At 38.2% G+C, this 13,789-nt stretch overlaps 1 protein-coding gene across 3 annotated transcripts in view; it reads left to right on the top strand.

Annotated features, from left to right (window-relative positions):
- Positions 1-3,126: 3,126 nt before the first annotated feature.
- C27H21orf91 (chromosome 27 C21orf91 homolog) overlaps positions 3,127-13,789 on the top strand; it is a 32,818-nt gene continuing 22,155 nt past the window's right edge. Inside the window, exons 1-2 of one of the 3 annotated variants that reach the window (XM_058522950.1) lie at positions 3,127-3,184; positions 4,140-4,273. In XM_058522950.1, the coding sequence (XP_058378933.1) occupies positions 4,147-4,273 (127 nt within the window). In that variant the 5' untranslated portion in view covers positions 3,127-3,184; positions 4,140-4,146. Of the gene's footprint in view, positions 3,185-3,227; positions 3,331-4,139; positions 4,274-13,789 lie in introns of those variants that run through there. The other 2 variants (XM_058522951.1, XM_058522949.1) reach the window with 2 other exon arrangements.

Below are 13,789 nucleotides of genomic sequence, written 5' to 3'. Positions count from 1 at the left end.
AGACACATCATATACAACAGAAAAGATTAAGAAACATTGCTAACTTCTCCTCAGAAACACTGCAATCTCAAAGAACATGGAACAACATCTTTTAAAAGCTGAAAGAAAAAAAATCTATCATCCTAGAATTCTATATCTACAGAATGATTCCTTCAAAACTGAAAGTGAAATAAAGACATTTTCAGACAAACAGTAGCTGAAAGAAATTGCTACCAGCAGAGCGTCATTACAAAAAATAATAAAGAGAGTTCTTCAGGTGAAGGAAAATGATACCAGACGAAATCTGGATATACACAAAGGAAGGAAGAACACTGGAATTGGTAAATATGTGGGTAAATATAAAAGACATTTTATTCTCTTTGTAAATTTATTTAAAATATAGTTGATGAAGGAAAAAAATAATGTATTTGGAGTACATGACACTTGTGAAGTAAAATATATAACAATAATAAATGATCAGAGTGGAGAAATATATACCAATTGATTGAAATATATTATCACAGGCTTCTTATATTTTACATGAAATGTATATCAGGTAGATTGTGAGAAGTTAAAGATGAATCTACTAAACCCCAGATATTTTGCAGCCCCCAAATACATAAATATAGCCATTCATCTATACATATGTACATATATAAACTGTAGCTAATGGAGGAGATAAAATGAGGAGACAAAATACTAAACAAAAAACAAACAAAAAAAATCCTCAACTACTCTAAAGAAGACATAAAAAGAGGGAAAAGGAACAAAGAGCATACAAGACAAATAGAAAACAAATAGCAAGATGGTAGACTCAAACTCAACTATATCAATAATTATGTTAAATATAAATGGATTAAACACACCAATTAAAATACAGAGATTGTCAGACTGGATTAAAAAAGCAAGACACAACTATGTTGTCTACAAAAAATACACGTTAATATAAAGACAAAGAGAGGGTAAAAATAAAAAGAGGGGGAAGATACACATGGAAACATCATAATAAAGCAGGAGTGGCTATATTAATATTGGAGAAAGTAAATTTCAGGAGAAGAAATATTACTAGAGATAAAAAGAAAAGTTGTATATTGATAAAAGGGTCAGTCCATCAAGAAGACATAACAGTCCTAACTGTGTAAAATGGTATAACCACTTGGGAAAGCAGTTTGCCAATTTCTTTTAAAAGTAACTGTGCACTTACCATGTGACTCAGCAATTCCACTCCTAGGTATTTACCTAACAGAAAGAAAACATAAGTCACAGAAGGACTTTTACACAAATATGCATAGCATCTTTACGATAATAGTCCCCAAACTAGAAATAACTCAAGTGTTCATCAATAACTAAATGGATAAACAAATCGTGAAACATTATTCGGCAATAGAAAGGAACTACTGTTACAAAATATCACGGTAAATCTCAAAAACATGAAAGAAATGATTGCCTGGATGAAAGCAGCCAATCACAAAGGAATACATACTGTTTGATTCCACATATATCAAGTTTTAGAACTTGCCTTTAGTGATACAAATTATATCAGATGTTGGGGGACGAGGCATAAGAGAATTTGGGGGTTGTGGAAATGTTCCAAATCTTGATTGGGGTGGTGGTTACACAAGTGTATGTGTTTGTCAAAATTCATCGACTATACTTTTAAAATGGAAAAATTTTAATTCTGTAAGTCATATCTCAAAATGTTGACTTAAAAAAAAGGTTGGGGAGAGAGAGTTTTAAAGTTAGGTAATAGGGTAAAATGCCACAGAAAGAGAGATAACTGTGAATTGGAAATAACTTTTCTGCTAGAAGGAAATTGTTAGTGATTTTAGAAAGCATTTTTATTGAAAAGATGGTTTGAATACAGGATGCAAGACATTTTAGTCATATTTACCTAGGATGAGAAATTCAAACAGAAAACACTTAGATTTTACTATTTCAGTTAGTGCTTCTCAGACTTTAATGTGCATAGGAATCACCTGGAGGTCGTGTTAAAATGCTGCTTCTGATTCAGGAAGTCTTAGCTGATACTTGATATTCTACATTTCTAACAAGATACCAGGTGATGTCGATGTTGCTGGTTCATCTACTACGCTTCGAGTAGCCAGAACACAGATCACTTTTCTCAGGTATTGACGGTTTATATCAAGTGCCAATTTGGTCTAGAAGTTCCCAAGATCTGTGGAATCCATTCCCACCATCAGTTACATTCTATTTGTGAATGTAACCAGTACAGGTGTTTATGATGCTCTGGAAAATGAGTGTAATTTTACATCAGCATCCTTAGGTTCAAGTCCCAACTGTTTCTCACCAATTGATCATCTGGGTTAGTCACTCCAAAACTGCAAAACGAGAGAAGTGCTTCCGTTTCTCCTCTCTAGGCTGTTGTGACGATTACAATAGAAAATGTAAGCGAAAGTATTGCTTGAACTATAACCTAAAAAAAAAAGAACCGCTTAAAACGTCAAGCAAGGGGGGCAAAACAAGACCTTAAGTACCCGTCTTTAAAAGGGGCGGGACCTAAAATAAGAGGTGGGGCTTCGGGATGATCCCTTTGGGCGTGCAAGGAATGTGCCATATTATAGGGGAGGGCCGCCCCATTTTAAAAATAATCTGTAAAAAATAAGCTTCTGTACTTAAAATCACCTCTAAATTATGCAATTTGAAACATGAGCTTTTCACTCATTAAATACTTCAACTGGCACCTAACGTGAAGTTCAGTGATACTACTTTGCTTCCGTCTACTGATTTCAAACAAAGTCCTCTCCACGCATCTGCATCCCTCTCTCCCATCCACTCGTCACTTCTGCCCCCGCTCCCTGCGGCCCCCGCCCCGGGACCGGAGTTTCCACTACGCTGAAGGGGGAGGTGGTAACGGACTCGTCTATCTTTGTGCCTCTAAGAGGGGGGTATGAGGAGCCAGGTTCCAGAAAAGCTGAAGAGACCGGGGCCCAGAGCCGCGGCATCACGAGAAAAGACGAGTGAAGGACGCGGCGTCGGAGCGCGAGGAGGGAGGCGGGCCCGCAGCCGCCGTGCGAGCGCGCAGCTGTGCCCTCAGCCGCGCCACTCCCCTCGGAGCCTTCACGGGATGGCACCGGCGGGAGAGGGCGGGGCCGGGCGCGCGGCGGCCGCCTCCGCTGCGGCCGGAAACAATAGTGGAGAAGCCGGAGCCGCGCGGAACGGTTGTGGCGGCGCGCGGAGGCGGACGGTAAAGACCCCGCGCCCCTGTCCCCGACCCGCCTGCGCCCCGGCCCCCGGCCCCGCCGTCCTGCCGCTTCTGCGCTCTGAGTCCTGCGGCTCCTCGCGCTCCTCCGCGCGGGGCGCTCCGACGGACGGACGGAGAGACGGACCCAGGTTCGCGGCACCCTGAGGGGCGGGGCGCGTCCCCAACCCCGGAGACGGGGCGGCCGGGCGGCCAGTAGGCGCCGGGGCCGAGGGGACTGGCTGCCGTGGCCCGCGGACGCGTTCGCCCTGAGTGGGAGGGAGCCTGGGGCGAGGGGACGCGGCGCTGCGCCGGCTGGGCTTCGGGACGCCGGCTCTGCTTGGCCGCCCCGTCTCCGGCCGTGCCCGACCCGCACGGTGGAGCCGCTGCCAGGCCTTCGCTGCGGGCGCTGTGGCCGCGGCTGGGACGCGCTCCCCGGGGGTTCGCTGTCCCACGTGCGTTTTCCTGCCGCCGATCTCGGATGGGAAACCTCGCTCCGCCGAGTTAGCGAAACGCGTCTAAGGTTCCCACAGTGGAGTCAGCAAAGCGGTGTCCCTAGCAGGTCGTTCTTCCTGCATTTAGCAGCGTTCAGTAGGTTGACAGACACCGGCGGCTGAAATGGCCTCGCTGCTAAGCTCTCTCTGTGCCTGGTCGGAGGTGGGGGGCGGACTGGAATACCCGCAAACTGCTTCCCTTCTGATCCCCTCAACCCGATGAAATATAGGACCAAAAAAAAAGGCACTTGGGCGTAGTGTCACTTGTGGCTAGGCTTTAAGTGTTACTAGCTTTGTGTCTTGGCACAAAGTATGCTATTGAAGTACTGGTATGGCGATGCTTGTTTGAGGGGGCTGTTGCATTAGATCAACTGAAGAGCATCTTTCTCTTTTCCTAGAAGTTCCTGATATTGCCGTCATGGCAAGTTCTTGGAATTGCATCACTTTTCTTTTCTGTTTCTTAATAGGGGCACTATGACCGAAGAGGAGCAGTTTGTAAACATTGATTTGAATGATGACAACATTTGCAGTGTTTGTAAACTGGGAACAGACGAGGAAACACTCTCCTTCTGCCACGTTTGTTTTGAGCTAAATATTGGCGGTAAGGACACAGTATGGATTCATGTCATGCATGAACTTTACACAACTACTTTACTTTTATAAGGTAAAACTAAAATTTCTTGAATGATTGGAAATTGTGCCAAATATGAAGTGTGAAGATCTGTCAAAAATAAGCATTTCTGGAAACGAAGCTGAAGTTAGCACAGCTATGAATTTAAGAGAAGTCTTTTTTTAACTCCCACAGTACTAACCCCAGTTTTGCTAATATAAAAATGAGCTATGAGTATTGACGGGTAAACATGTCTTCTGGTTTGAGAGCTTATTAAGTTGTCAGATTGTAACAGACATTTGTGTGTGTGTATGGTTTTGTTTTTTTCATGTTAAGAACTAAGGTAACCAAACATTTACATTGATGGACAAATGTATTCTCTTCTTTTGGCCTACCAACGCCAGTACCTGACTGAGGTGAGCTGGAACTCTTTTCCTCAGTGTTACCTTATTATTTGGAAAAATGTTTTTAAATTTTAGATGACCTCTTTTCAGTGATCACACACCTCTTTTATAATTTTTAAAAACTAAGATTTTTTTAAATTTCTTAATAGTATCTCTGAGAGTATATGAAAAAGAGTTCTTCGAATATTTTTAAAAATCTCTGTTATTGAATGGATTGGTTTGGATTGGTGTAGGTAACTGTACATTAACGTGTCTGTGGATATCATTAGTTTGCCCCCAGGAAACATGTAGGATATGTTTCTTTAATCTTGACGTTGTCATGATAAAAACTCTGATTTTTTTAGAAAATATGAGTCAAACTGAAAAGAATCTTAATATTCCTGCAATAAAGTCTGCCTTTCTTTTGAATTTTGAATTATATCAATAGAGATTTTTTGTTAGACTTTCAGATTTTGGACAGTTTCAAAACAGTATTTCATTCATTTTTCTGGATTGTATATTTGAAAAATTTCAATATCTTTTTTTATTTATTAAGTAGGAGATATGAAATGTTCTTATAGTGAAAAAAAAAATTAGGATTATCTACCTTGAGGTTCCTGTTAGGACTTGTTTTTCAGAAATTGTTGTAGGCACCAAATTAATATGTTTAGATATTCTATAGTCAAAGTCAAAATAATAGCCGTGAGTAGACTACTAAAGACATAGTGGAGTTAATTACTATAGGACATTCATCTTCCATTTAAGATCATATTGGTTATGACAGTTTTGCCATTATATACTTTCTGAACATGGTAATTGATTGAAGATCATGGATTTCCTGTGGGTTACAGAGAATACATATAACTTTGGCTTTAATAAATGTAGTAATTATAACTAATTTCAAAGGGATGATTTAGAAATATGATTCTTCTGTGGCATTTAAATTACCATGTCCTTAATCACGTTAGAGTGAAAGATCTAACTAAATGTATGTTCTTGGGAAATAGTTGGCCCTGTATATTCTTTTACATTGTAGATTTTAATTTTAGATGGGCAAAGGCATTAGAAATGATCCAGCCCAAACCTTTTTTTTACATTGAAGGCCAGATAGTAGGACTGCTAACGGTTGCTCCAGTGGTGATGGGGAGCTGTTGTTATGTGCCAGGCATTTACTGTGAGCACTTCTGTGCCAGGCACTGTACTAAGCACCTTGTGTGGATTTTCTTATTTAACTCAAAATAGCTCTGGGATAGCTGCTGTTATCCATTTGAAAGGTAATGGAAGCTAACCTCCAAGACCTCAGAAAAGCACTTTGAAGTTGCACAGCAGTAATTGACAGTGCTGGCTTTGAGGCCTGGCGATCTGGTTCTAGTATATATGATCTCAATTCCATTGATCTACTGTCAGTTGTTATTTTAATTGTTAGAGCTAATATTAGAAACTTGTTTTCCTGAATCCTAATTGTCTATCCTTGCTATTAGGTCAGTCAACTTTTTCTAACCAGTGCTTCCTGCTAAATCATCATTAGTGGTGTTCATGCTGTGATAGAATTTTTCCACAGAAACCTAAACTTTCATAGTTGCTTTTCTAGCCTTCTTTTTAATGTGCCTTTTAACTAGTTCTCAATTATTATGTAGAGAATATACAGATATTCCTTAGGTACCATCTTTATAAATATTTCATCTCTGATAACATCTATCTCGATGCATAAGCATGACATAAGTCCTATGTTGTTGAGATAATAGTTATCTTTAAAAGACAAAAACAATTCTCAATTTGAATTTTATACTCTGTATATGCTCAAGGTTGTATATTTCAAAATGCCAATTAAACCTATGTGAGAAATTATTTTAGAATTTAAATTTCTTCTCAATTTGTCTGATGTCAGTTCTCACGAATATATACATTTCATATTTACTACAGTGACAATATGGTGCATTATAACCATTTTGATTTAATATAAGATTATTGTAGGAAAAAAGGAAGGAAATAAGAACACTGAATTCCACAAAATTTCATTTTTTATATCACTATACAGGTTTTTAAAAATCAATGAAAAAAACTGATAATAAAGTAATCAAATACCTGAAAAATAACAAGGTATATTTTTTTGTCTATGTCAGTAAACTTTTTTAAGTGTTTTTGAAGTTTTCTTTTTCCTACCAAGTTCTCAGCACAATGCCAGTCAATAAATGTTATAATGTAAGAGGGATTTTAAAAAATACAACATTTAACTTTACTAGTTTGGTATAACTTTATTGTAGTATGGTAATGTTGCTGTTGCCAGGTTTCGTAGTTTACTAATTGCTAAATTTGTTCTAAAGCATTCTGTTTTTTTCTCTGCCAAGAGGCTAGTTAAAAATTCTGTCGAGGAATGATAACAATTTGGCTAGTTTTGAGTCCACACATTTGTAGTAAACAAAAATATTTTACACCTTTGGGATTGTTGATTACGTCGACTCAAAACTGGTCTAATCAAGTGGCTTCTTGTTTAAAAGCTGTGTGCATGCACATATTTATAAAATGAAGACAAAAGAAGAAAGAAGATAACAAAAGTCAGTCTAATCTTGTCAGAGAGATTAGTATTTTGAGCATGGTTGTAAGTTGCCTTTTTTCTGTGACTTGATAGTAATTAAAAGGAAAAGGGTAGCTACTTTTTTATATACTTCCAAGCCATAGGTGATATACTTCAAGGACCTAAGAAATGTACTTGGAGGACTCAGATCTTTTAAAATGTTCACAAGATTGATTTTTTTTTTTGTACCTATAATTCACCATTAGAATAACTTGTCTGCTTGCTGGCTTAGGAGACAAATAAACTTCCTATTACTTATGGTCTATCCTTGGTCCGAAGACACTGTAAACTTTTTTATGCATGTATGATCAAATACTCTAATAAGCATAATAGTTCATTGTGCTAAAATCTCTAAAGTTATTTAGTGACCAAATTACTACCATTCCCAAAACTATTGAGGCTAGAAGGAAGGTAGCCCGGGGTGATCTGAAGCCAGGAGTGAAACTCGATTGTAATGTAACCAAGTCAGAAAAATGAAAGTAGAGGGGACAAAGATCCCAGGACTCTGATCTGTTAGTTCATACTGTTTTCATTTTGTTCCAAAATACTGTGCAAATAATTCTTAGAGCATTTCTACCTTCCTTTAATACTTGATTTTCTTTCTTTTCTATGTAGATATACTTTTTTATAAGACTGCATCCATTCTTATGCCAAGCTAAGTTTTCAGTTTAAGTTGATCTTGCTAGTTGACTAGTAAGCATTACTAATGTTTGTTAGTCCATCTCAGATTTTGTTCTCCCCTTATTTGTTGAAATTTCCAGGAACTTTTCTAGAAGTTCCAAATTCAGATCCTTAGTAATCTTTCCAACAAGAAAAATTTTTAGGTGTTTTCTGTTGGTTAAGGCACTGGTGTACACAATGCTTACTTTTAATCTCATTCTTCCTTGATTCTCTGTGTCTGACGGAAACACTGTTCATAACGGTCAGTAGTCAGGGAGCAGTCTGAATCTCACTATTAAATCCTTGATTTAGTTTGGAAGTCAAGACTGGTTATTAACTACTCGAGTCCATCAACAACTCTTCCTCTGTCCTGCTTCTGACATGCCAGCATCTTTCCACTTAAGTACAGAGGCCCACCACTTGTGATAGGGAAGCTGTCTGTAGCTAACTCAATCTGGCATTAGCCTCTTTCTCTTGGGTTTCCCACAGTGGCAAACATCGTGCATTGGTATTAACTAAAAGAGCACTTTTAAATACAAATCCTAATGTGACTTTTGAACTTTAGCTTGGCTATCTTTGTTATACTTGGAAATACAGATGGAAGGTTGTTTTTTCCATAACTGCCTTTTAATGTCACTTTAAATAAATTTAAACACTTTTAAAATGGCTCTGATAGTAAAACCTCATTATTTGGACAGGAACAGGGAGAGATGGAAGTGGAAAGTGGGTTTAATTGGTGATAAATTTAAGTTATAGAATATTTTAAAAGAAAAGTAATTGAAACTAGGCTAACTACATGTAATTAAGACTTTTGACTTAGCTAACACCCATGTATGAGGAGCCAGGTTCCAAATTCTTATCCCTGTCCTAATTATGGTGGCCTCTTTTTAGTTACTCCCAACTTTTACTTCCTTTTAACTTTGTTAAGCTTTATAATTCTAAAGTCTAGGATGAGTTTAAAATTTAGATCATACACAAATTTCAGTTGGGAAGATATATCCATTAGGAATTAGGTCTGGCTGTAGGTAACAGGAAATCCAAATAATAATGAAATAAAATGGAATGGATATTTATCTCTCTCGTATAAAAAGAAGTTGAGCCTGGAGTTGGTATGGTAGTGCCATGATCAGGACTCACCTGCTCCTATTTTTCTATTCCACCTTACTTAACACACGCTTCCCATCTTCAAGGCCATCTCATGAGCCAAGGTGATTGTTGGAACTCCAGCCATTGCTTGTTTATTCTCAGACAAAAGAAAGGACGTCTGACACAAAGTGCATGCCAACAGTCTGTCCTGCATCTAAAAAGGAGCTTTTCCTGAAGTCTCACCTAACATTTCTTACACATTTCACTGCCCATTCAAGAGAAGCTGCTCCAGATAAAATCAGTGTTTTACAAAGAAAGGGACAAAGGATATTGAGTAGGCAACTAACAAAATCGGCCACAGAGAGGCCTTTCTAGTAATTAAAGATTATACCACTTGAAGACAAACTATTTGAGCTGCAACTAAGACCAACAAGTAATGCTCTGGTGAGTCTTCTAATCCTGGAGTTTGAACTGAAAGAGATTTTAGCAAAATGAGGGATTGTATTCTGAGGATAGGCATGCAGCCAGATCTCACGGGGACTTGTTACCAGAAAGCTGTAAGAATTTTCAAGTTTCTGACCCATCTCAGTACATAAAATGTAATGATTAGTGCTACTGCTCATAAAGAGGTCTGCAGTGTTTTTTTTATTCTGTTAGAAACTTGTGTGATTAAACAAGTTAGATGTTATAAACTTAGGAAAACTCTTCCCTTTTTTCTCCCAGCCTCTGTTCATGATCGACTACCACCTTCCTGTACGTTTAGAGAAGAGTGCTTTTCTGCAGCTGGACACATCTGCCACGGCTCCACTTCTGCTTAGTGATTAAGCGTGTGGGCCCTGGACTCAGACCTTGAATCTTGACCCTGCCACTTACTAGTTGGGGTTTTTGGCAAGATAGTTAAGTTTATAGTGTCATACTGGTTCTCAGATGTTACTAGTAAGGGCAATTTTGTATTTTTGTTTCTTAATCTTGAAATGATGGTGCCAGAGTCTGATTCAAGAGGCTGAACTCCAGGTGTTGCCTTTTGTTCCAAGAACACTTGGCAGTAGAAGCAGTGGAGCTCAGATGTATGTTTGCTCATGATGCTCGGAGTGAAGCTGCAGAGTAATTGAAGCATGGCGATTAGGGGCACGTGTTCCTAATTCTGTGCCCCTTAAGTCCAAAAACTCCAGGTGGGGGCACACCCTCCAGAGCCAGACCTTCTGGATTCAAATCCCCACTTACTAACTGTGAGACTTAGGCAAGTTACTTATGTGTATTATTATTCTGTCAATTCAGCTAGAGATATATGCCCATAATATTTATTTTCTCCTATTTAGCAATGTAGTGTATAGCTAAAATGCCTGTAGAAATGACTAGGAAGGTTGGAAACCCTTACTTTACCAACTGATTTTTGTGTTACCAAGCATTTATTGTAGCTCTCCCATCAGGACTGAGGGATAAGTAATAGTATCCCCATTTATATGTGGCTAAAGGAAGGCTCTGAAGTCAAGTACAGTTGCTCTAAGTCCCAAAGATACATAGTAAGCAACACAGAAGGGGGCCACATCAGGTCTCTGATGTCAGAGCTGTTGTAACCACTAGGAAATGGACATTTCTCTGTTTGACCTTTGCCATATTTTAACAGTTTAAATTGTAGACTAGCCCCTCTATGATGACGGCATTAATGCATTGGTTTTCCTGATACCTCTGATTAGTTCTGCGAATCTTCTTTGTAGTCTCTTTTTTTTTTTTTTTAAATGTTGTCATGCTGTGTTCTCAGCCTTCCATCCTCGCTCTGTCTGGGCTTTCATGACTTTTTAGATGCTGATAACTAGCAGACCTCCTCTGCCTCCTTCCCCCATCCCCCAAGCTACATGTCTATATATGCAACTAATATTTAGACATCTTCACTTGTATAGCCCATAAGTACTTCAAACTACATGTCTAAAGCTAAACTATCACTCCTACCCTACCCATACCTTTTCAAAATGAATGAATAAATAAAATAAGGAAGTGAACTCCCCTTCCATCCCTGCAGCCAAATCCCAGGGTTGGAAGTGCAGTATGGAGAAGTTAGACTTGACCTGCCTAGCTAGAGCGTATGCAGGGTTGCTCCGCAGAAGAGCCGGCTGCCCTCGTTCCTAACAAGTTACTTCTCGAAGCGGTCCTCCCTGCCCTTCGCCACTCCTTCCCTGCCACCACTGCCTACCACATTGTTCTTTCCCTCATAGCACCCTTTTCTTCATGGCACTTGCTATAATTAGTTACTATAGTTATTTGCTTGTGTGTTTAATGTGCTCTCCTCCCTGAATTTGTAATTCCATAAGGACGTGAATTAGAGTGTTTTATTTACTAGTATATAATCGGCACCACAAGGACTGGCAGGGAGTAATAAATGAATATTTGATTGATGAGTGAAAAACCCATCAATCTTAAGGGGACTTTGAAGAACTGTCTTTCTTTATGTTTTTTCCCTTAAATTTGCCCACAGTGAAGCTCTTCTGCTCTTTTTCTGCCCTTTCACGAGATCTTTCTGGAGTCTACTAAAAGTTTTATGAATCTTACAAATAGAAGAGCTTTGTATCATATTCAAAGAAAAATATAATGTAGCCAGTAATACTAACAGTGATATCTAGTGTACTTTTTCAATCAGGAGGATGAAAAACAGAAATAGTATTTTTCTCCAAACACAGAGCAAGAAGTTTTAACAGGACTGCGTTTAGAATGGGAGAGTCTAGATTCATTTTACACACTGCCACTCAGTTATTCTGGACACACCAGCGTAGTGATGTTTGCTCATAATGGTGACCCCAAGGCAGCTGATGATCTTGAGTGCATTTTAAATCAGTGATAAAAGTATGTTCTCTAAATCAGTGATTTAAAGTTGAAAACAAAGAAGCAGAATATACAATCCAGAATATCTTATTAATAAGAACATCATAATTATAAATAAAAAGGATTTGTTAGAATACATAAAAATGGCATTCTGGTTCACAGTCATAATTCATTCATCCCAATGTGTTGACAAAGATGAAAAGAAATGTTTTATGAGATATATGGAAACAAATTTAGATTGAAAATCTTTGATACTTAGGTCAAAATGATCTATTCTCAGTAAAAGGATATAATTTTTGTGATTGTAATAATTTATAATAACTGTTACTGGAAAGCTGATAAAGAGAAATCAGCTGCCCAGAAATAAGGGTAATTTTTCTATTATATGCAAAGTAATATTGGCCTGAGAAGAAGGAAGACAAAGATAGGTTTATACCTCTAGTCTGAAAAAAATGAAATATCACTCTAGTTGGGAGAAGCTACTTCCTCTGTCAATAAATATGTAAGGGATTTACACATTTTGATAAGTGGCTTTTCTAAACAGTAGTCAGGTATTGTTTGTCAGGTATTGTGTGCTTTACATGCATTGTTTTATTTCATTCTTAATACAACTATGTGAGATAGGTGCTGTGTTATCCCGATTTGACGAATAAGGGAAGTGAGCAGAGAGTCTGGGTAGCTAGTCCAAAACCACACAGCTTAGAAGGTCAAACCCAAGGTCTCTCATTCCTGAAAGCCCAAATGTCTAAATCATTTCTGCTTCCAGAGAAAATTACATGGACTCTTAAATAAGAATTTAGGAGATATTAAGAAGCTTTTAGACAAAGTTAGAGATGAATTACACAAATGAGAATATTCAAGTAAGGAACAAAATATAGGTCCCAATAGATGCTTAATTTTTAAAAATAATTTCTACCCATGATATTATTTGATTAATACACATTCGGTGGAATATCCAAAAAATACACATTTCTGATGACTCAAGAGAGTGAGATAATGCAATCTGTATAGATTGTAATCTAAACAAATAATAATCTGTCAAGAAAATATGGTTTTTAGAACTCTTGGATTGGATTGATGATAATCACAGAGGAGAGAAGACCTAGGAAGATAACGGACACACCCATGACAGTCTTGCCTGTTTCTGCCCAGGAAGAACAAGCTAGTAGAGCTTCAGACTGACGTTTGCTACAGAATTATGCAGATGTCAGCTAAGAACGGGGCAGCGGTTCTAACACTGCTCTCTGTCCTTCCAACCATCCAGGTAATGGAGGCTAACATACTTACCCTGCCTTTTGTTTCTCTCAAGAGGGAATAGGGTTCTGAGTAAGTGGAGGCAGCCAGTGTAAACACAAGTGAAAATGTCAGCACCAGTGCTAGAATTGCACACTGTCTCCCTTTTGCTCATCAGCCTCTGTAGCTGATCCTGGGGCACTCTCTAGAAAGAGAGAAAGAAACAGGTGGTTTATGAAGTGGATTTTCTAGTTTCTGAGTTTAGAAAATAATGAGCGTTAAACTTCACTACATCAGTAGAACATGTTGGAAATGTTTAGAATGTATTTAGAAATATTGTCCCTCTGTTTACATTCTAATAATAAAACGTAAGAAACTTTTCCAATGTCTATTACTGAATATAATACAAAGACAACATAACTTTACATTTGTTAGCACCTTAGAGGTTGGAAGGTGCTTTTACAGCACCTTATATTTAATCTCCACATTATATAGGAAATGAACATTAAGTGTTCATTTCAGAATTCCAAATAAGGTAATACATGAAAAATATGTGGTTGAAATCAAAGTGGCTAACTGCAGAATTACCAAAATGTTATCAACTATAGTTCTAGTTAGAGTGGATTTAAATTACTGTCATCTGATTTGGCACATCATCTGTTAGGATTTTGATATGGAGAATAAACCCATTTAACACTGAGCCTTGGATTTAGTTTGTAACAAGGTAACATTGTCTGTTTGTTTACAAAGAAT

The sequence above is a fragment of the Diceros bicornis genome, chromosome 27, assembly GCF_020826845.1.
Source record: "Diceros bicornis minor isolate mBicDic1 chromosome 27, mDicBic1.mat.cur, whole genome shotgun sequence".
Taxonomy (NCBI): Eukaryota; Metazoa; Chordata; class Mammalia; order Perissodactyla; family Rhinocerotidae; genus Diceros; species Diceros bicornis.
This window is presented reverse-complemented; position numbering and strand designations above follow the sequence as displayed.